The sequence below is a fragment of the Prunus persica genome, chromosome G2 (assembly GCF_000346465.2).
Source record: "Prunus persica cultivar Lovell chromosome G2, Prunus_persica_NCBIv2, whole genome shotgun sequence".
NCBI lineage: Eukaryota > Viridiplantae > Streptophyta > Magnoliopsida > Rosales > Rosaceae > Prunus > Prunus persica.
This window is the reverse complement of record NC_034010.1, coordinates 26244463-26265779: the sequence shown is the minus strand read 5'-3', so window position 1 is coordinate 26265779 and position 21317 is coordinate 26244463. Positions and strand designations below refer to the sequence as shown.

The 21317-nt window shown below is 38.2% G+C and overlaps 4 protein-coding genes across 7 annotated transcripts; 1 reads left to right on the top strand and 3 right to left on the bottom strand.

The window, feature by feature from the left end:
• Positions 387–2177, bottom strand: LOC109947731 (glucan endo-1,3-beta-glucosidase 2). The gene has a single exon (XM_020558688.1). It carries the CDS (start codon positions 2000–2002, stop codon positions 836–838), a length of 1167 nt encoding a protein of 388 aa, XP_020414277.1. The 5' UTR covers positions 2003–2177; the 3' UTR covers positions 387–835.
• LOC18785046 (uncharacterized protein At2g39910) lies at positions 2638–6202 on the bottom strand. The gene is made up of 9 exons (XM_020558687.1): positions 6021–6202; positions 5411–5945; positions 5229–5315; positions 4898–5088; positions 4235–4430; positions 3852–3916; positions 3345–3446; positions 3147–3246; positions 2638–2856 (listed from the first exon to the last, which is right to left on the bottom strand). The coding sequence occupies exons 1-9, from the start codon at positions 6059–6061 to the stop codon at positions 2845–2847; spliced, it is 1329 nt and encodes a 442-aa protein (XP_020414276.1). The 5' UTR covers positions 6062–6202; the 3' UTR covers positions 2638–2844.
• LOC18785295 (LIM domain-containing protein WLIM2b) lies at positions 8695–11881 on the top strand. Of its 4 annotated transcripts, XM_020558692.1 has the most exons (7): positions 8710–8831; positions 8934–8978; positions 9452–9678; positions 10190–10289; positions 10374–10408; positions 10527–10616; positions 11380–11881. In XM_020558692.1, the coding sequence occupies exons 3-7, from the start codon at positions 9544–9546 to the stop codon at positions 11596–11598; spliced, it is 579 nt and encodes a 192-aa protein (XP_020414281.1). In that variant the 5' UTR covers positions 8710–8831; positions 8934–8978; positions 9452–9543; the 3' UTR covers positions 11599–11881. The 4 variants fall into 4 exon arrangements, with proteins under 4 accessions (XP_007218462.1, XP_020414281.1, XP_007218461.1 ...); XM_007218400.2 differs by having other exon boundaries at positions 8695–8978; XM_007218399.2 differs by lacking the exon at positions 8934–8978.
• On the bottom strand, positions 13577–18624 carry LOC18785200 (probable sugar phosphate/phosphate translocator At3g11320). Its single transcript, XM_007218672.2, has 6 exons — positions 18303–18624; positions 17792–18009; positions 15855–16322; positions 15133–15236; positions 14789–15017; positions 13577–14104 (listed from the first exon to the last, which is right to left on the bottom strand). The coding sequence occupies exons 1-6, from the start codon at positions 18349–18351 to the stop codon at positions 13958–13960; spliced, it is 1215 nt and encodes a 404-aa protein (XP_007218734.2). The 5' UTR covers positions 18352–18624; the 3' UTR covers positions 13577–13957.

The following is a 21317-nucleotide window of genomic DNA, read 5'->3' as shown; positions in this document are numbered from 1 at the left end:
CTTTCATCTTTTTCAGTTTTCTGTTTTTGGGATCTTTTTTTTTTTTTTTACTTATGAAAGTAGCTTTTTTCTTTTTCCTTATTGCTTAATTTATACTACACTTGTAAATTTGTCTTGCTTAACTGGCTAAATTATGTAGCAACCAAGATCCGTGGTAAACAAGGCAACTTCAACTTTTGCTGGTATTCTTTTAAAATGTGATAGGTTTTGCTGCATTTCTCAAGTTTCTTGCACATCATGAGTTTGTAATATTGCATAGATTATAACTACCAACAAGTTTGCTTTCAAAACCACAGTGCCAAGTAAGATGCCAATTTTCAATTTTAAGCTCATCATTCAGACCATCCAGATAGGCAGTAAGTGAAACTAAAAGTAAACCATCTAACTGTATTTTTCACATAATTTTCTCTGCAAAAAACATGCACTGAAATCTGTTCACACCTCAAGGAGAATGGAAGTTCAATTGACTACATCACAGAGACTATTTCCTATACAAAATAACCCTAATGACAGAGCACAAAAAGTAATTCCATTGGCAAAGCAGCAGCCCAAATTGAACATTTATGAAGCCCCAACACCATCTTTAAAAGGCACATACAAGAAATTAACAACAACACTTTCTCCATAAACCCAATTGACAAAGGAGCCTCCAAATCCGAGTGCTACTTTCTTGGCAATGACAGTAAGCAACTGAACCTAAATCACAGTCTAAGAGCAAAGACCAAGAATTGCCCAACTTCCATGATCAGCATCTCAAAGAAACTTCCAAGAATCAAACAACAGAGCTACCCAAACAATGAAACTAAGTAGCTGAAGCTTAATCACAGTCCACAATCTAGAGTAGAGAAAAGGATCCATTACCACGCAAGAAAGCAAAGACCAAGAATTGGCCAACCGCCATGATCAACATGTCAAAGAAACCTCTGCAATAGGACCCAGAGAACTGAATATACTTGTACTTGGCGGTCAGATTGGGGTAGAGTATCCCCCAATTGCGCCCCTTCCTCATTTGCTTATCAAGCAGCTCATATATGTACGTCTCGGACACCCCTTCTTTCCTTAACGGCGAGCCTTTCCCGGACCTCAGATGACACAGCAGACCCTTGAGGTACAGCTCGGCGTAAATCGGGTTGGCGTCAATTTCGTTCGGATCGGTACTGAAACTCGGCCACCCAGTCTCGGTCACAATCAGCGGAATATTCTCGTAACCGGCGACGGCCATGGCGCTAATGACGGCGTCGACCATCATGTCGAAGAGGTTCCGGTACCGGACTCCGGTGGTGAGGTCGTCACGGAAGCCGAAAGGGTGCTCCTGAAACAGGGGAAACCCGATTGGAATCTCGCTGCGGATTTTGTAGAGTTTGTACGGGTAGATATTGACCAAGAACGACGAATTGGTGTCGCGGAGGAACTGGAGCAAGGGTCTGACGACGGTGTCCAGGGCGGGCTCTAGAAATTGGGAGGAGGAAGGGGGAAACGGCGTCGTAATGATGCTGATGAAAGAGAAGGTGGTGGAGACGGAGATCTTGTGGATGCCGAGGTCGCGGAGGGAGAGGTGGAGGTTGCGGATGGCAGGAAGGAGGAAGGTGGAGAAGTCGGGGGAAGATTCTAGAGGGTCGTTGCCGACTGAGATGGTGGAGATCTTGGTGCGGGGGTAGAAGGGGACTACGTGGACGTAGAGCCAGCGAAGGGCGTTGGAGCGGTTGGCGGCGAGGGGCGGGACCATCTGGTTGGGGATGGTGAGGAGGAGGGTGGTGTTGGAGTAGAGGAAGGCGCGGACCAGGGTCGGGTCGGAGGCTTCGAGCCGGAGAGAGCGGAGGCCGAGGGCGGCGACGGCGTGGGCCACCTTGTCTGGAGTGGGTGGCATGGCGTACGTGGCCGCGGTTCCGGCGGAGTAGGTGGCGCCGATGGTGGTGGTGGAAGTGGGAAGCGAGGTGCTTCCGGAGAGGAGAGAGAGGGTGAAGAGAAGGGCGGCGAGAGAGAGAAAGAAGTAGGAGGACATGGTTATGGAGCTTCGGAGGGAGTTTCTTGGGGTTTGAATGGAATTGAAAATGAGGGGAGAGAGTCTTGGAAGGTGTGATGTGGAAGATGGTTATTAGTTAGTTAAGCTGTTGGAGAAGAGTTTTGGCGCGAGAATTGAGTTTCTTGGGAGGGCGTAGTGCGCACTGGGTGTAAGCTTGTAGAGAGGGGGCTCATGCGCCCACGCGATTTGAGGCGGTGAATGGAATGCTGGGCTTATTTGTATAAACAGATTGATGGACTGGATATGGCTTGTGGATAGACTTCCAACGTTCAGCCCAGGCCCAGTATCAATATGCATTTGCCTTAGACGAGTTTTTCTTAATAAAGAATTGATCTAATTCCTAATAACTGAAAAATGTTTTAGTTTCCTTATCATTTGATAGGTACTTCTCTTTCCAATATTAAAAGAAATCCGAGTTCGAATCCTCCAACCCGTTAATAAAAAATTGGAATGAAATGTTCTTCCAATCTCAATTTATACATGGCATCACTCTATTGCCCCCGTTCTCTTGAGCTAACATGTATTAGCTTCTTATCAGCTATATTGTGAATTTCTCATTGTTTTTTGTTGAATTTAGCTCAACCATTAGCATCATCAGTCGGATCGGGAAAGGATAAAAGAGAATAGGTTAGAGGTCATTTGATGAAGCACATTGCTACAAGTGATCAAGTGACGATTAAAATGGGGAGAAATTTAGGGGTCATATTCAAATACAATCTAACTGCCAATAAAGACAATGTTGTATGTTATCAAGAGTCATATTCACATCTGCAAGTCATCTCCTTCTGTACACAACAAGACTAAACTTTTCTCCCACATGATCATTGGGCAACCTGCATCACAAAACCATGGATTACAAACATTAAAATTCTTTCACAATGAGACCTCTACAGAGGAATTTAGGTGAAATGAATAAATAGCAGAAGCACAGTAAAGCACCGAGACTTGAGGGCAGCCCTACCCAAATTAAGTCCCAACTGTTTCACATAATATTATTGACTACCAAATTGGATCAAGTAGCCTACAAGGCATGGCTACATTGTTAAATTCTCTTTCGCTTTGATCTTATGCTGAGAAGTGCGGTGAAATTATAGCATATCTGCTGCATGAAAAGGTAACTTACCATTGTTGTTTTTGTTTCACCCAAAGAGGGAACAATGCTTGCCAAGTTTGGATCATCTCTGTGCTTGCCCCAGACTGTTTCAAACTGCATTCCTTTGCATCTGGGAATCACAGGAAGGGTTTTAAATAAATAAATGATAATCAAGGAGGAGGTTCATGTAATTGCTGTACGAATATGGGGAGAAGGCATAATCCTTACTGGTGGAGCAGGATCAGTATCCGAATAACAAGATTTCTAATTTCTTCACGAGACCTTTTCAATGCTGCTTCCTTGTACAAAGCAGCAAGTTCATCCACCAACCTGAAACCAAGCGATGAATTAAATAATACCCAAAATAAGGGATTCCATGTTTGATGTTAAAGATTACATGCATGGAGTCAAAACTCAGCAGCAAAGACAGGGAAAGGGTGAGTTAATAACTTGAAGCAGAAATGGCTGCAAACTGGAAGTGGAGTAGGTTCTGAAGCAGGATTTAAGATATTCAAACCCATCTTCATCCATGATGGGCAAAATTCAGGTTAATAAGAAACCAGTACCTAGCAAATAGCCTACTTGGAAGCCAGTCTATATTGAACTACCTTCCTCAACAACCTTCTAGACAGAACTAGTCTGACTCCACTCTTCCCCTAGATGAGCCCTTGGTTTGGAAGAAAATAGAAACTATTACTATGGATTGTAAGAGTGTTCATCAATTGGCTTGTTTACCTTTCCACATACTGTGTGTTCCTAATCCACGTTAACTTTATAATTGTTTCAATCTGTTTGAGAACCTGCAAATAATACAAAGAGGAAAATTTTCAAAATTATTAATATAAATTATAATTTCAAAATATCAAATTTATTGCAAGCCCTAGAATGAAAAGATCGGTGGGAGAAGCCATATCTCTAGAATTTGTGCAAAAGTGTAGACCAAGTGTTGAACATTATATTTAGCCTAGGGGTTAAAGCTTTCGCACATGGTACTGAAAGCCTGGATTAAATCCTAATTTATCATCAACCAATAGTAACATTGAACCATAACTCACTGCAACAACCCATCAAGAGATGCACACTAAAGATTATAATTTTGATGAGGAAGATGCTCTCACCAGTAAAACAGTCTCGTCATCATCAGCATGCATCCACTGAAAGAAAAGAGGGAAAATGCGCCTGAAATGAGCTAGTAACACCAGACCAACACCATTAAAAAGTGGCTCTATATGACGAAGCCATGCAACACGGCGCTCCTTGTTCCTAGGTTGGCGCTCCAAGTGACTTAACATCTCGTTTAGCATCCTATCAAACCTATAATATATTGGGAAGGCTATTTATTATTGTGATAAAACATGCAATAAGTAAATAACTCAACAATCAGAAGATGTAAATTGAAGTGTCAAGGTTGAAGTAACCAAGGCAGGCAATAAACACTAGCATTTGAACAATTTAACAACAGCTAACTGTATGACTCAATTACAACAATAGTGCACGAACTCATCAAATCCAATGTATAAGGGAAAAACTTGATAATTGCAGTCAGCTCGAATGAGATAGTTATCAAAACCAAGTGGAATCTCAAAGTCAAAAACTTAAACTAGTCCATTGTTGGCAGCGGTGATATAGAGAATTTTTTATATGCTGTCAACTTTCTATGAAGATGTCACTGTCCACCAGAATGATTATAAACCTCACACATGTTCCTTCAGTTTTCAACCAACCTCCACAAGAACTAAGAAACATAAACAATCACAAAGCACAGGGAGAAACAAGTATACCATGCACTACGAGGATTACTTTGCTGGGTACAAGTCACAATAAGTACGGACATCTCCACCACAAGATGCCATATCTCATCACTAGAAGCAATATTCTGGCAGCATGCATCAAGAATCACATCTTGATACCAACCAAGCTCAGCAGCATACACATTTTTCGCAATATGTATAAAGCTAAGCATGCCCTGCCCCTGAAACAAGGCATAAAAGAGGAGCATCATCCATCTGCCTTAACACACATATCCTTGCTATATTACAAAGCAACTGATTCATGGAAGTTTAAACACAACGAAAATCGAAAGCCAAACACGAATGCACAGTAAACACATACTTTGATCTCAGGGGACCAGTGATCGAGAGCCGTTAAAGCACAAGGAATAACCAAAGCAGACAACTTTCCCAAATGAGGATAATCAATCTACAAAACAAGGATAAACCAATCGTATCACTAACAATAACAAGACACCAAATTTTAATTCACCATCTAAAAAGAACAAATAAATGAATTCACACCTGTGTAACAAACCACCTAAACTGATAAGCAGCCGCAATGGCAAAGCCAACGGGCACTCTCGCTGAGGCCGCTGAGACCTCATCGCAATCCTCCGATTTATCGATGGAGCTCTCCTTAATCCTGTTCTTCAACAATGGAAGAACCTCAGGCATCAATTCTATCAGTAACCTCTTCTCCTCAGGAACCGAACCACAATTTAATCCCAATTCAGAAATCTTCGCGTTATTCTTTTTACTGTAAGCCATGGAATATGCTTTTGAAAGTTTGAGAAACGCCAAGTCTGCAGCGGCCGAGAGGTGTTTGGGGATCCATGAGAGGAGGTCGTGGATAGAGGATTGAGAGGAGGAGAGTAAGGCACAGGCGAAGGTGAAGTCCCTGATTGAGGAGTGGAGTTGAGTGTCGTTGAAGTTAGGGCTTGGTGGAGGTTGTTTGTGAGGGAGGAGAGGTTCCAGTAGGGCTTTCAAGGAGACGTTGTTGCCCTCTGGTTGAGTGCACTGAGCTTTGCTCAGAGATTCGGAGATTGGCTCCGATAATCTGAAAAATTACAGACAAGCAAGGTTAGACAAAATTAATTAATAAAATTTGAGAAGAAGAGAGCTTGGAGCTTACTGGATGAGAAGCTCGCAGAGGGTTGAGGACGATTCCGACATTTCCGACTCGGTTCGCCGTCCGAGTTCTCAACTATTTTACTTCCTGCTTCTGAATTAGCTTGATTGATTTCGGAGGGAAAAGGGTGCTACTCGACGTCGTTTTTTGGGTTTGTTCAGCCAACGGCATGGCGTTGACAAGCCAATGTCAAAGCAGAACGGCCAATACAAAAGTCGAGCTTGAGATTCCTGCAATTAAATTGAGAGAAATATCGACGAAAAAAAAGGTTGAGACAAATATCATTTTGACCAAAAGTGTAATTCCTTTAATTTTACTCAATTTAATTTAACTTGTTTAAATTTTTTTGTAAAATTAACTAAACTCAACCAAATCAACTTATATTATTTTGAATTGATATATAATCCCTAAATTTATTCCCGAGTTTTATTATGGTCTTTTAACTTTCTTATTTATGCCAACTCAGTTATTTTTTATATTTTTCTTCAATTTTAATTACGTGATGTACGTTTTAGGGGTAAACCCGAAATTTGAGTCCATTGCAAGCGATCAAAGGCAAAATTATGGCTAAATGAGGGTTTTATTGACGAATTATGGTTTGATTTAGGAGATTTTGGTGAATTAGGGTTGTAATTTTAGGGACATATAGGTGAATTGGGGTTTCAATTGGGAGAAATGGGTGGTAGTGAGTTGGTAAGTTGTTTTAGAATATACTTGTGCTATAGATATGGGCTTAGTCAAATTGGCTAAAACATATGCACTTCTCATTCTGCACCTGAGTTCAAATCCTCCTCCCTATAGTTTAAATTAGTTTAAAGTGACGAAGTGACTGAATTGGCACAAATGAGAGAGTTGAATAACCAAAATGGCACGAAAATTAATTGAATGAACAAAATGGAACTCGGATATAAATTCAGGGTATTAAGTTAAAATATTTGTCGCACTTTTTATTTATTTATAATCAAATAGAAACTTCATTAGATAAACTTCAACGATACAATCAAATACATCAACAAGACATTTAAAATACCAATTCCAAGAGGGCAACAAACTAACATGTTAAAAACAAAACTCTCCAGTGAAATTATTCACTAGTCTAAAAGTTAAAGACGAGAAGAGAGGAGGGGCAGTGAAGCTTCTTCCTCCTCCCCCTCTATGGAGTTTTCCTTTATGACTCACAAAGGGAGAGAATGACTAGAGTTTCTTTGGACTAATATTTGTCGCACTTGACATTTCTCTTATTAATTGTTAAAACTTAAAAGTTAATACCAACAATTAAAATCTCTAAAATAATTGAATTTAACGCTATCTTTATAAAATATTCTCTATTTCAAATAGTAAAACTTCTATCAACTATAATTTTAATTTACACCTTTGAGACCAAATTATGATTGTCGTGGGTTGAGGTAATAATAAAAGGCCATAATGTTGTAGTTCAAGCGTGGCCTCTCCATGTTTCAACTCACCACTGAAGATTTTGTTAAAACAACAGTGTTGGCTGTGACTGAGAAGAACAATCCATGTTGGTTTGTCCATGGACCCAGCTAGCTTATCCAACTCATTTGCCACCGCCAGCAAAGCTGTAAATTAAATTTTGTACCGAATAATTCCAGGCAACTAAAATTACCATCCACTCGCTCGTAAAATAAAAAAATTTAACAACTGACCTCAAGTATCTTTAAAAATAAAATAAAAAATATTGGGAGAAAAGAAATTCTGGAGTTTCGAACTTGATGTCAATCAAGGGAAGAAAAAGACTACAACTACTGTAGTAACCCGCTCAATACCTCAAGTATGTATTTGATTGTATTTCCAAATCACATGTATAATATTTTCTGAATAAATTAATTAAAAACTCTCAAATATAAACATTTTTTAACAGAGTGGCAATGGATCTTACATTCTCTTGGGAATGAGATGCTATGTTGAGTGCACGTAATTGGATAAATATTATGTTAGGCTCAGCTTAGAAAATTCGTTATATTGCCACCCAAAAAGTTGCTTCCTTCTGTTTTTTTTATTTGTTGGTAACCATTTTGTCCTTTACTAGTTCAGGCATTTTCTTCTGGGCTAAATTAGTAGGTAAATTACGATGTTACCCAATTTTGTGGTGCAATAAGGGCCCCGTAAAATTATAAAAAGTTATATTACGTTACTGCACTCAAGTATAATCCTAATATATGCATTTAATTATACTCTCTATTGTACTTAAATTCCATTTAATTTATTCACAACAATTTCATCCACAAATTACTTTACTAAAAATGAAAAGTTTGCAACTTGTATGTTGCTATGGATAAAGACTTTTCTAAAACAGGAATAACATTATTTTGTTATTTTCGACTAATAATAGTATGACACGGATGATAATACTTTCACGTAACATAACATTATTGACTAGAAATACCAAAACAGTCATTTTTCCGTTGTAACTAAGTTGTTAGGATTCTTTGTTACTTTTTGTTGGTTTTCAGGTTCGTTCCACATAACAAAGAAAGGACATATTAAGGGTGAAACTAATTTTAAATTAAAAGAAAAAAAATGGGACATGAAAAATAAGAAGAGGGGTCAACGTGTAAATTTGCAGCCAAAAGAGGGCGAAAAAAGCCGCGTAATTGAGTCGTTGAACTTGAACCAAGACAAAGTGGAGCCAAAGTGTCGCCAGCGCGGATATTTTTATTCCATTTTATTCATAACGCCTAAAAATCTCTAATTGGATTTGGGGGGGTCTCGAATATAATTTCATCGTCGTCATCCACCACTACGCTGTATCCGCTCGCTGCAAAAAGTGCTCGCCATCTCCACCTTTCTCCAGTACGCCAGGACCCATTTACTTATTGTTCCTCTCATTTCATCTTTCAAAATCTATTCTTTTTTCTGTTTCCATTTTTCATTTATTGACATTTTCAAGCTCAGTCAATCAGCCTTAAAGATCCACCATTTTCTCACTTTATTCAAAGGGTACGCTTTTTCCTGACCCATAAGAATTCTGTTGACTTCATTTCACCATCTCTGCTGCCAGATCCTCATTCATTTGTTCTTGCATTCTTGTGTGGGGTGTGTTTAAGGTTGGATCAGAGATTTTTTTTTCTTAAAATAAAAAATAAAAATCAGCTATTTGTGTTCCATGGGCTTTCAGATCGGTTTCTCAGAAAGTTGAGCGAAAAATATTTGATTTTTTTTTGTGTTGGGTTTTTCTGTAGATTTGTTGTTAAAGCTGCCAAATTGTGTAACTTTAAGGTTTTACCTCCTCCGAGTCAAAATAGTTGCGTATGTGTGGCTTCAGCTAAATTTTGACGTTTCAATGAATCACTGTAGTTTAAATTTTACATCTTTTATTTTATAGTTTCTCAGGAATCAAGCAGAGCTCATTTTATTCTCAATTTCACTTCATCTGACTGCCATTTTCCCCTCTGGTTGATTGTTCATTGCAGATAGAAGGTTGAGAGGAAGGCCAAAATCTGCGTCGAAGCCTGTGGTGATATTGGATAATAGAGAAGAATCAGATCTAAAAGCATTAAGAAGCATGTCTTTCATTGGCACCCAGCAAAAATGCAAGGCTTGTGAAAAGACAGTTTACCCAGTAGAGGAACTCTCTGCGGATGGTGTGTCCTACCACAAGGCTTGCTTCAAATGCACCCACTGCAAAGGGACTTTGAAGGTACTCAACCATCTATTGTGGCTCATTTTCTGCTTTTGTTGTTGATTTTCAGTCTGAGTCGTGTAACTTGGATGCATCATTTTGATTAGATTGAAAGCAAATTGGATATGTTTTATCCCTTCTCTTCTGCTACATTTTTTAGCTGAGCATTATTGATTTACTGTTACTTCCTACTGGATAGGGATTGCTATATTCGAGGATTCTTAGTACAATGCAAATAAACAATAATCTCGTGTATGAACTAACATTTTGCTTTGTGTGTGTGTGTGTGTTTTTTTTTCCAACTTAATTAGAATGCCTTTTTTTTTTTTTTGGATTTTTCGTACAATACAAAGGGTATTGTAATATATAGGATTATTTGTGCCATAAAGCTGAATCCTTTTTTATTAAGATATGCAACTTACAGAGTTGTTTATGGAAGTTCCTTCGTTCTTGTGCTTGTGCAACTTACAGAGTTGTTTATGGAAGTTCCTTCCTTGTTGTTAAGCTTTTGCAATTTTTATGTTTACAGCTGAGCAATTATTCCTCAATGGAAGGTGTTCTGTACTGTAAGCCCCACTTCGAACAACTCTTCAAGGAGACTGGCAATTTCAACAAGAACTTTCAGTCACGTATGTCTTTCTCTTTTCACTGATGAAGTCCACCTTTGATAAATTTTTTTGTGGTTTCTTGATTACCATTTTAATGTGCAACAGCTGCAAAGTCAGCTGAGAAGTTAACTCCAGAGCTGGTAAATTTTCCTGACAACATTACATTACGTCAAACTTAATTTTGTGTGAACAAATTTTTCTTATGCTGTCTATTGGTTGGCGTTAAGACTGATTCTCAAATGCTTGGGTTTGTTTCAGACTAGATCACCTAGCAAAGCTGCTAGCATGTTTTCTGGAACACAAGAAAAATGCGCTACTTGTGGTAAAACCGCTTATCCACTGGAGAAGGTAGTATCCTAAAATATGTCTTTTGTTGATGATTATCCTTTATACTACTCTATTTTCCCCCTCTCTTTTCTCGTCCCAAACGTGAAAGAATTACGTTGGCTGTAGTGTCCCATTGTTGCTTTTATTAAGTTTAGCACATGTTCTATGTACTATTCCTGTTTATAATCAGAGGTGTTGGAGGGTACACAAATTTTGCATGACCTCGGTTGTAATGAATGAGTTCCTCTGCGTTAGTTATTTGAAGAAAAGGGACTAATTTCTTATATAACGTACATAGATATGAATCACAGGCATAGTGAGCTTGTTTCTTGGCTAGAATGTTCAGTATGTGTGGAAGTAGGATTTCATATTAGAAGTCAATTTCCAATGTGAAAATTTGGACAGAGGTGAGCAAGTTTAAAGAAAAAATATGTGCTGATAAGCCAAATGCTATTTTGTCAGTGTCCACATGGAACAATATCAAAGTTAGAGCTCCCCACAAGATCAATAAACCTGGCCCTGATTCTGTATGCCCCTTCCCCCTAGGGGTGATAAAATGGAGGGTCAAATAAAATATTGCACAAATTGTTTTGCCTATGTAAAAGAATTTTCTTTATGAAATGCTTCAATTCCTATACAGTAGTGGTGTCTGCTCTGCATTATAGTTCCAATCCTCCATTGACTCCAAATTTGAAGGAAAAACACACACACACACACAAAAACAAAACAATATTGAAAAATCATGTGAAACTAATTTGGGTTTATTGCATCAAAATTATTGCAGGTGACAGTGGAGAGCCAGGCCTATCACAAGTCGTGTTTCAAGTGTTCTCATGGCGGCTGTCCTATTACTCCATCAAATTATGCTGCCCTGGAAGGCATTTTATACTGCAAGCACCATTTCTCCCAGCTTTTCAAGGAGAAGGGGAGCTACAACCATCTTATTAAGTCTGCATCGATTAAGCGCGCAGCAGCAGCAGCAGCATCCATTCCAGAAGCATAAATGCCATACTTTATGGTTTGATTACATGGCTTTCTTTTGTTTAAGAGTGTTATATCCCCCTCAACCTATGCTTTCCATGGTGGAGTGAGAAACTTGATTCTTATCTGTTGTCTCTTTGGCTCATCAATCTTGGGCACATTGTTGTGTTTTGCTTGATGAATGTGGTGCGATTCCGATAGTTGTAAAATGAATTTCTTCAGGACTTTATTTGCAGTAAGTTTATGTTGTCACCATTTTGTTCGACTTTTTACGAAGATATGAGGAGTCTATATTTTCGTTTCATTTTTCTGATTCCCTCTCATGTGAACTAGAGATCACCTTATAGTCACTAGAGAGCCATGTAATCAGGTTTTATTGATCCTAACTCTAAGGTCCTGGCTAATGTTGATCGACAATTTGTGTACTGAAACATGCCCTTCCTGTTACCTAATTACACCAATATAAAGTAATGAAATTGAAAAAGACTGGAGCCTTTTGTCTGTACCCGTCTTCCCCACCGTAAGCCGGCCGAAACTTGAAACTCAGAATTAATGAGACTTCAAACGTGCTAAATGTAATCGTAATTGGAGGGAAAGTATAATACAGGACAGTCACACAAATACAGCAAAAAAAATTTCGAGAATATTCAGGAAAAATTAAAGGACATTCGATGGCAATTCACTCAACCAGAACAGCAGCACTTTTTAGAAGCGTTGTTTATACTTGCGTCAGATTGTGCTGTTAAAGAAGTGAACTTGATTCTGGTTTGCCTTTTCTGTTTCTCTTGCCTGAAAACTGGGTTTGTAAAATCAATGCTTGCTGCAGTTCTGTGAAGGGTGAAGTGCTCCACCAGAGGTGATATATTGGTTCAATCTTTTGCATGCAAAATCATACTTTGGACGAGGTTCGTTTTCTCTCTTGTTTTACAGATTCATGTTTTCCTCCCAGAAATAGGTGAGAATAGGCGACTTCAACCCATCATGTAAGCATTGAATTGGTACTGAAATTCTAAACACAGAAATGTTTGCTTGTGTTGTAGTCTTCTAGACATAAGATGTTCACATCTAAAGAAGTAATCACTATAGAAATAGAGGAGCCGGTTAGTTTAAACTTTTCCCTAAGGTATTTGAACTCATCCACCAAGGCAACCCAAGTAAGAAACCAGCTGCAAAGGCTTTGGATCTGTCTGTTCTTGAGGATGAAATTGCCAAGCCTGAGATGAGTTACAAAGGGTTTTACTTGGCTCCCAAGATAGAAGAGGAAAACGAAGCTCAAACAGATACCACACACCGAGTGGAGAAGAAGCCAACAAAGCTGAGCCTGTAGCGGATAGCAAGCCTGAATTGGAGAGCAGAAGCCAGAAGAGGAGAATAAGGAGGGTGAAACTCAATGCCACAGCAGCTGCAACTGCGGAACAGAAAAACAAGCCTCAAGTGGAGACAAGGGCTGAAATTGAAGTGATTGATCCATTAAAAGTTAGAATGAAACTGAAATTGATTCTGAAACTTAAATTGGAGCTGAAACAGAAATTGAATGTGGATTTGAGTAGTTTCATTCATCTAATCAGATTGCCATCCTATTCCTACCTATTAGCTCATAGGTATCATTGAGCTTGTTTGTGATTCAGAGTTGAAAAGTTTCAGACTAGTTCATGATGCAAGTTCATCTTCTTGAACAAGTGAAGCTATTGTCATCTTATATCTTGAATGAAGACCCCCTAGTGTAGTGGTTTGAAGTATTTATTTCCTCAAGTAAAGTCCTGAATTCGAGTCCTAGAATCCATGTAGTATATGCGAATTTAGTATATTATCTCCCCTCTTAATAGGAAATGTCCTAAACATTTTTTTGAAGACATTCTTTCTGATGTGATCATTGGCGCAATGATTTCATTTAGAGTTCATCAGAAAATGGTCAGCAAACAATGTAGTGGCTCTTTTTACAAGTTGCAACTAACAAGCATAAGGCTTTAAAAACCTCGGTCTGAGATACAAGTACAAAATTGTGAAATTATGAATGTTTTCTTTCATTAATTAATCAATATAAGAAATGTTAATAACAGACTGATTGTGTGGAGACCAATTCTACAACCCTTTTTCTGAAAGAATAAACGATAAAAATATATTTCCTCGGTAAACCCAAAGCTGGGAATAATAGAGACCATACTAGTCACTTATTAAGTTTCCTACTTTTGACTTATCCTGCGTTGTTGCTGATACAAATGGAAGCCACGCACTTAGGCCTCCAGGGGAAAAATAGAATTCGTGGAGGCAAAATCCCGGCACCAACATGTGGCGCCAACTTGCCTCCAGGATGACCACCGCTGTTCTCGCAGTAAGGAAAACAAAACATAGGAAGTTCCACCAGTGCTTTCCTAGAATCATCATTTACTTCGTTTCTTGGCTTCACTGTAAAGGATCACTCCAAAGACTGTGAGAGAATAACCCATCATTCCAGTCACGGAAACAGGGTTTCTAAAAATTAATATTGAGACCACCACAGCTACAGCTCCTTTAGCATTTCCTAGTACCTGGATAACCACAAAGTTCCATATGTTACAATTGACCAAAAAAAAGTTCTATTTGTTACTTGCAACAAGACCAGGAAAAGAAACATTAAAACTTAGTAATGACAATACGAAAATGTGAGAACTAAATACATCATTCTTCAATTCAATCAAGCATAAACTGCTCAATATTTCACATTAAGCATGATCATTTCGTCTGTGAACATATTTAACCAAAATGGAGGAGACGGAGCTCCTTTCATCAGTCAACATAGCCATGCAAACAGCAGAGCCACTAATGATCCAATAAGAACTTACCCAGCTACTTAGGGTGGCTACATGAACCAGTTTCTCAAGACCAACATACTTTTGGCCATACCCTTGGCCTAATAGTGCCTTAATCTAAAGCAAATTGGTCCTAGATTATAAATTCAGCTTATTATAGTGGTTACGTCCCCATATCATACATTACTGCCTATAAACAGAACTCGTCCCCATAAGTTAGGATGATTCATATCCTCACAACAAAATTGAATATCTTTCACCAACTTAAACCCTAACGATAGCCCTGCAACTTCAATACTCCCCAAACCATACTTGTTATTCATGAAATCTTCTGAATGCTAGAACATTACAAGTGTTTAACAGCATTCATAATACATTCTGATTAACAATATACAAATGCCTGGATCATGAAGGGAGACAAACCTGAAGAGTCAGAGCACTGGTGTGTTTTGTGACCAAGAAGTTGGTCAGATTTACAAAATATGCCAATGCTGAATTGAATAGTAGATACCATATGATCTTGACATCATCTCTTGCAAGAGCTAGTGTTATACCAACCACATTTTCTTCCATGATAAGTGTTGCAGGAAGTAGGAAAACAACAGCTATCGGAGCCATATATAGAAGGAGGTTCATGGAATTCAGCTTCTCCCTGGAATATAGAGGCAAGCCATTCAGTGCCCATTTTCAGTTTAGAGAGAATTCAATGAAGAAGAAATAACTAATGCCATCAACTTTAACCAAATACAGAATGATAGAGCAAATACCCTTCGGAAGAAAGCAAAATCCCTTGAAGCACTGATTTAAGTGCCCTTGCAGCAGTTGCTGCGACACAAATTAAGAAACCAAACAGATGGAAGCTTGGTTCACCCTGTGGCCATGTAAAAAGATCAAAACTATTAGATGCATTGTGGTATGGTCGAATCAAACTGAAGGTTCATAACTTAAATTGAAGGCTCCACATAATTTTGTGAAATCCCAACTTGACTGGCTATATAATCTAGGCAAATAGGAAAAAGCCACCCACTTTCATGCACCCAATGGTAATTTTAAATCAAAGATATTTATCTTCAAGGTTCCAAGACAGGAACTCACCCCAATTCAGCTAAATTTTTGTGCTATCTCAGCTTGACAAGAACTTATCAGATCTCAGGTCCTACCCAACTAATATCTCAGGTTCAAAATTTATGTTGTTTTGGTAGATCTTCTCACAACTATTTTTCTCTCAACTATCAGATTTTAGTTCCCATCCAACTATAGGACAGTTAAAACCAATTGGAATTATACACAAAAAGAACAACCCAATTGCAAAAACTGCCACCAATCCATCCCAACCCATATCCCACCAATTCACAGACTGGTTGCTCAATTCTCATCCAAAGCAGCTCATCCCAAAGCAAACCCATTTCCAGAATTCACAGTAATTCTCCGTTATATACTTGAGTTTGCAATAATAAAGCAAAAATTAACAAGAAGGAAGAGCTCATACCCCACTTGCAATGATGACCCCTGTAACAACAGGAACGAGGGTGAGATAGGTGAGCCAAGCTTCCCTTTTGAGAGTCATAAAGTAGGCGAAGACCGCAGTGAAGAAAGGCGTGGTGGCCCCAATAGCCTGGTTAAACGAGACCGGCAAATACCGAAGCGAAATGTTCCCAAAAACGACCGACACACAAAACACAAGGCTCAGCGCCGTGATCTTCAAGAATTGGACCCGGGATCGAATGGTTTGCATAGGAACCATCTTCATCCAAGCAATTGCTATGTAGCTGAGCAAAGAACAGGCGGTCATGTGGCACATGGTGAGGAAGATCGGGTACTTGAAGCCATAGTTGCTGAGTAAGTACTTGTTCAGCAGCAGAACCCCAATGTTGGATGAGTACCAGGCGGTGACAAGCCCGATCGTGAACAAACGGCTCTTGCCCTTCATTTTATGAGGTGGGTCTCGATGGGACGGCTGAGATTTTGAGGCAAAACCAAGAAAGAGTTAGGTTCAGGTGAGGCGGGATCTGTTAGGGTTGGGGCATTGGTGAAACCCAGGTAGAGAATGACAAAGTGGGTTATATAGAAACATGGGTTGGCTTCCCATGGATCTGAGAATTAAGGTTCATTGAAAACACGCAGAATTTTAAGAAATTTAAATGAAAAACAACGCGAAAAATAAAGAATTTTTTAAAAGTAACAGGCAGAGAGAAAGGGGATTGAAAATGGAAATGGGTCTCTGTTAAAATTAAGAGAGGCTGCGTCGTTGGGTCAGAGTTTTGAGGACGACCGACGAGGAATGTGCCTCTTCTGGAAATAGGGGACAAGAGAGAGAGAGAGAGAGAGAGAGAGAGAGTTTTAAAGCAGAGAGAGGTAAACGCGTACGGGAGAATTCACTTCATTTCTTTTCTTTCTTTGTTGTTATTTAAGTTATTAGTTTAATTAGTTTTTTTCGTTTTTATTTTTCTTTTGTTGTAAACTATAAGCAAAGTAGACTTTGACTATATTCAGTTTTTAACATAAATTAAATTTGTATATATTAATTTTAATTTTAATGACCATATTCAATTTAATTGTATAATTAAATTTGCTTCATTTTTTTCCCCATAAAGATTTTGACTTTTAACTTCTTTTTTCTTTTTCTTTTTTTAAAATGGGAACTTTTATGAAATTTATTCCGGTTCATCAAATTTATTTTTTTATAAAAAAATAATGCCATCATCAAATTTACTTTGACCTTCATTTTATAATGTTTTGGAATGCATTTTTTTGTAATTTCCATTTTTGGTTTACTTGTATACTTTATATCTTGACATAAAGTAGAAAATTGGAATTACATTTGGACCCCTATTTAGTACGACGGCAATGAAGAGGAGGACGTGTATGGAATGGAAGTGTGGGATTAAGAATTGTCAACGAAGAAGAGCTTCTTCTACGGCCAACGCGCTTATTAGAAAATTAAAAGATGTTAGGCAAGCTTATGCGAATCTGGTCACCAATTGATAAAAAATATTCAAGCACTAGAAAATTGGACCATGCATCATGCAAGGGACTAAATGAACATTATCATTTATCCGATGCTTGTTCTTGTTTGTATGTGTTTTTTTTTTATTAAGATAACAATAAATTTGTTTGGTAAAATTATTGACTTACATAATTTTGGTTCTAAACTATATGCCCTTAAATGGACTGCTTAGGCAGAAAAATTACTTCAATTGATTGCTTAAACATTTTACCGATCACGCGCATTGTTTGTGTGTCAGAATATATTTTGCAATACTGATAACGGAATCATATTTTTAAATCGCATTATATGACAGTTGATTCTATATGTAATGAATGATCTTCCATGCCGCATAAAATGATTTTAAAATGTGATTCACATAGCACCCAGTCTTTGAATAAAAGAGTTAATAAAAGCAAATTGAGAAGAGAGACTCCAACCTTCTTATCCGGCCATGTATAAGAAGAGCCCAAAGCTGGTAGTGGTTGACCTTCAACCACCTCTTCGAAACCTTCATTACTAGCTGCTGCTGTGCTTGCACCCAATTCAAAGTTTCGAACTTTTGTGCTTCTGAAACTTGTGAATGATAGTGTAGAAAAACTTGCACATCTTCTTGAAGAACAGACAAGAACTGATTTACTCAGTTGCTTTGCACCACCTGAAAATTCCCAGAAATGTCAAAAACTTTCCCAATTGCCAAAGTAGCAGAATTTGTGTCTCTTTGTTTGGAATCTGAGCAAATTTTTGAAAATGGAAGAAATTAATCCTAAGATGACCATTTGGGTTCACTTAGATAGCCAAATTAAACAACATTTTACATGTTATCCATGAATCTGGTGTCCTGTTTTTTTAGAACTCAATATTATTTTCAGCAACCAAACTCCAGAATTCATCTGAAGTACCCAACAATTTAAAATACTATTTTGTGCAATTAAGAGAGAGAGAGCATACAATTGAAGGGTACAAGAGGGGCTGAAGCAGTCAATTGAATCTGTGCCATAAAAGAAGAAAAAACAACCTCTGATTTTTTTCTGTGTATGTTTAGGTACCAAAACCGAAAAAAAGAAAAAGAAAAGAGAGAGGGAGAGAGAGGGAGAGAGGAAAGTGGGCTAAAGCCTAAAAGGGTTGTTAAATTTTGTTGAGTTGAGCAAGCGAAGGTGAATTTCTGTTCATGGCTACCTGAAACCACTGTTGTTGTGTTGAGTTGAGTTGAGCAGGTGAAGTTGAAGGTGAAGCTCTCCTGGTGCTAACGTGGCATTGGTGGGTTTTGACCTGCAAAGTACAGAGAGCCGAGAGTGAAGTATATTCTGTTTCTACTTTAGCATTAGTCTGGATGGTGAGAGAATATCCAATACTATCCAATCCGATCCTCCCCTGTGTGGCAATTGGTCCAAGTTTGATAATTTGTCTGGTTTTTCCACCAGCTGACAGAGTTACCAAGGCATGCCGCCAAGTGGTGCTTATTTTGTTTTCATGGATAAAGATTTTGGTCACAGTCAAAGGCGCCTTCAAGCTGCAAACTACAACATAACATCATATAGGTCGTGATCACTCTTAACGTTGAGCCTAAAATATCTTAAATCAATTGTTCTTTTAAGGAGCGTTTAAGTAATGCAGTTTGATTACAACGAAGCCATGTTTTTCACTCTAATATTGACTGTTTTAATTTCTCATGTATTAAGATATAGAAGTTAAAATCAACGAACTCTTCGTTTAGTAGTATTTATCTTCTTAAATATTAAAAAAAGTTACGAGTTTGGTCGAATCATCGTTCTCTACTCATGACTCTTGATTAAGGGCCATAACTGGTCCCGATTGCTGACTTGGATGGTGAATGGGGATGCTTGCTCACTTTGAGGTTAGGCAGTGAAGATGAGTCCAAGGTCCTACAAATGGAGAAATTTGTACACACAAACTTAGCATAATTCAGCCCATGTGAAAATGCTGAAAACCCGGGTCGTGCAATGACAAATAATAGTACTAGTAGTATATGTAGTTCCACTGGTTTCCAATATATCTGTTGAAAGTATGCAATGTAATGTAATGTCCTGCCAAACTTATAGATAACCCTGATGAAAGATCATCCGCTCAAATCATTAACTTCAGGACTTTTGGATTTTGGTGGTGCTGAGCCAGATGTTCTAAAATCGAGAATCCTATGCATTTTGATTCTGGCACTTTGTTTGATGGAAAATTTTATGGGATCATCAATGGAAATGTACCCTTAACTTTGCAACCTTATAATACGCTTTTTTTGGACAATGAGGTTTTTTTTTTTTTTTTTTTGGTCATAGTTAGGAAGAGGGATGGGGGAAAATTTACATATACGGATATACTACGAGAATTTGAACGCAATATCATTAGTAAGCACGCCAAATGTGTGGACTAATTGGATTAACACCTTATTAGTCTTAAACAAAAAGTTGAAGAAGCCCATTTTTTTTAAAAATCTCTCTTTAGATTTTCTCAACAACAAAAAAATATCTCCGAAGATTTTCTGTGTTGTTATTATTATTCTAGTTAATTCCCATCATCCTAAAATGCAAGAAAATGCAGAAGAAGAAAAAAAAAACAATTAATGAGATTAAATATGTTGAAATGTCACATCTTAGATGAAAACGATGTTGCGCACCTCGACGCCTCAAACTTTGAAATGTCTTGCGCACGAGGCCTGCAGTTCAAGGAGCAACCAAATGTTTATTTGCCATTTGGCCTAACTTCACATTCTTACAAGGACAAATGGGATTAGACTAACTAATTTTATGCCGTTAATCAAGTTAGCAGACGCTTGTCCCATCTGTTTTTGGTCAAACTCAGTTATCCACCTTCCCTGTTTACTGACACTGAGTTTAAGCATGCAACTAGAATTTACGTTGATTACTGAATACTGATTAGCATACCAAACTCGTGATTAAGACGGGTCATAATTGGTTTACCATGTTTTGCATATCTGACCGGTGTGGATCTTAATGGACTAGTATGTTAAGAGAGACACAAATGACAGAGTTCTAAGGAACAAGGACAATAGCTCAAATGGCATATATGGAGCATGAGCTAAAAAAGAGTACGTCAAAACTTAAATCTTACAATTTTGATCACGTGGTTGGCTTGTGAACGTGGTCGACATTTGCCTACCTTATAGTTTAAACAACTACTTTTACATCACATGCCATTTGATTACAAACGAAAGCAAAGCTCCACTCAAGGGTTTTGCATCCACTAATAGCATGCTTACAATTGTGTGTAACTGCAAAACAAAGGCAAAATGACCTAAACAACATGTTAAATCGCCACAGTTTACGTGCCTTTTGTTTATGCAGTGTGCATTGGAGGGAGAGATCATCTTTCGATAGTTCTTTTATTCTTTTAATGCCCCTTTGCGTAATTGCATTTTACTACATGGGTTTTTTTTAGTTCTACTTGGGCTTGAGATGCAAACTTTTCTTGGTACCCTTCTTCGCACTTTGGTTTTAGCCAGGCCCTTTACATTGAATTTTACATCATCAATCAATTAGCTTCATGTAAATTTACATCATCAATCAATTAGCTTCAGTTTGAGGGGAGCTTCTATAATGAGGGTTTCAATCCAGCAGTTTAATAACAACTACACCTTAGCTATACATTTGATCGAACGACTATTAAAAACTCTCTTATTATAACCCCTCAAAACTCTCTTATTATAACCCCTCATTATAGCCTCCCTGCAGTTTGAGCCGTTTTAGATCGATCGTCTGGGGACCAAATCTTTTAGGCAAGTTTGATTAGTGACCAGTGAGGCAATATGAGTGAAGCAAATGCCAGGGCTCTACAACTCTGTCCAGGCATAAGTAAACAAACAAAGCATAACCAAAAGCATAACACAACCAGCACATTAGTTTTCACAATCGTATATAATGACAAAAATAGGCATCATCGACAATGGCTACAGGAAAAAATGGTCATATGAAACCACAATGTGAACAAATG

Coding starts and splice junctions, on each gene's coding strand:
- LOC109947731 (XM_020558688.1), bottom strand. CDS start 2,002: ATGTCCTCCTACTTCTTTCTCTCTCTCGCCGCCCTTCTCTTCACCCTC.
- LOC18785046 (XM_020558687.1), bottom strand. CDS start 6,061: ATGTCGGAATCGTCCTCAACCCTCTGCGAGCTTCTCATCCA. Junction 4,431..4,897: donor AGTAATCCTCGTAGTGCATG/GTATACTTGTTT, acceptor AATATATTATAG/GTTTGATAGGATGCTAAACG. Junction 3,247..3,344: donor ATACTGATCCTGCTCCACCA/GTAAGGATTATG, acceptor TGTGATTCCCAG/ATGCAAAGGAATGCAGTTTG.
- LOC18785295 (XM_007218400.2), top strand. CDS start 9,544: ATGTCTTTCATTGGCACCCAGCAAAAATGCAAGGCTTGTGAAAAGACA. Junction 9,679..10,189: donor ACTGCAAAGGGACTTTGAAG/GTACTCAACCAT, acceptor TTATGTTTACAG/CTGAGCAATTATTCCTCAAT. Junction 10,290..10,373: donor CAACAAGAACTTTCAGTCAC/GTATGTCTTTCT, acceptor AATGTGCAACAG/CTGCAAAGTCAGCTGAGAAG.
- LOC18785200 (XM_007218672.2), bottom strand. CDS start 18,351: ATGGCACAGATTCAATTGACTGCTTCAGCCCCTCTTGTACCCTTCAAT. Junction 15,237..15,854: donor GGGTCATCATTGCAAGTGGG/GTATGAGCTCTT, acceptor ACATGGCCACAG/GGTGAACCAAGCTTCCATCT. Junction 14,105..14,788: donor CCAGTGCTCTGACTCTTCAG/GTTTGTCTCCCT, acceptor GTGGTTATCCAG/GTACTAGGAAATGCTAAAGG.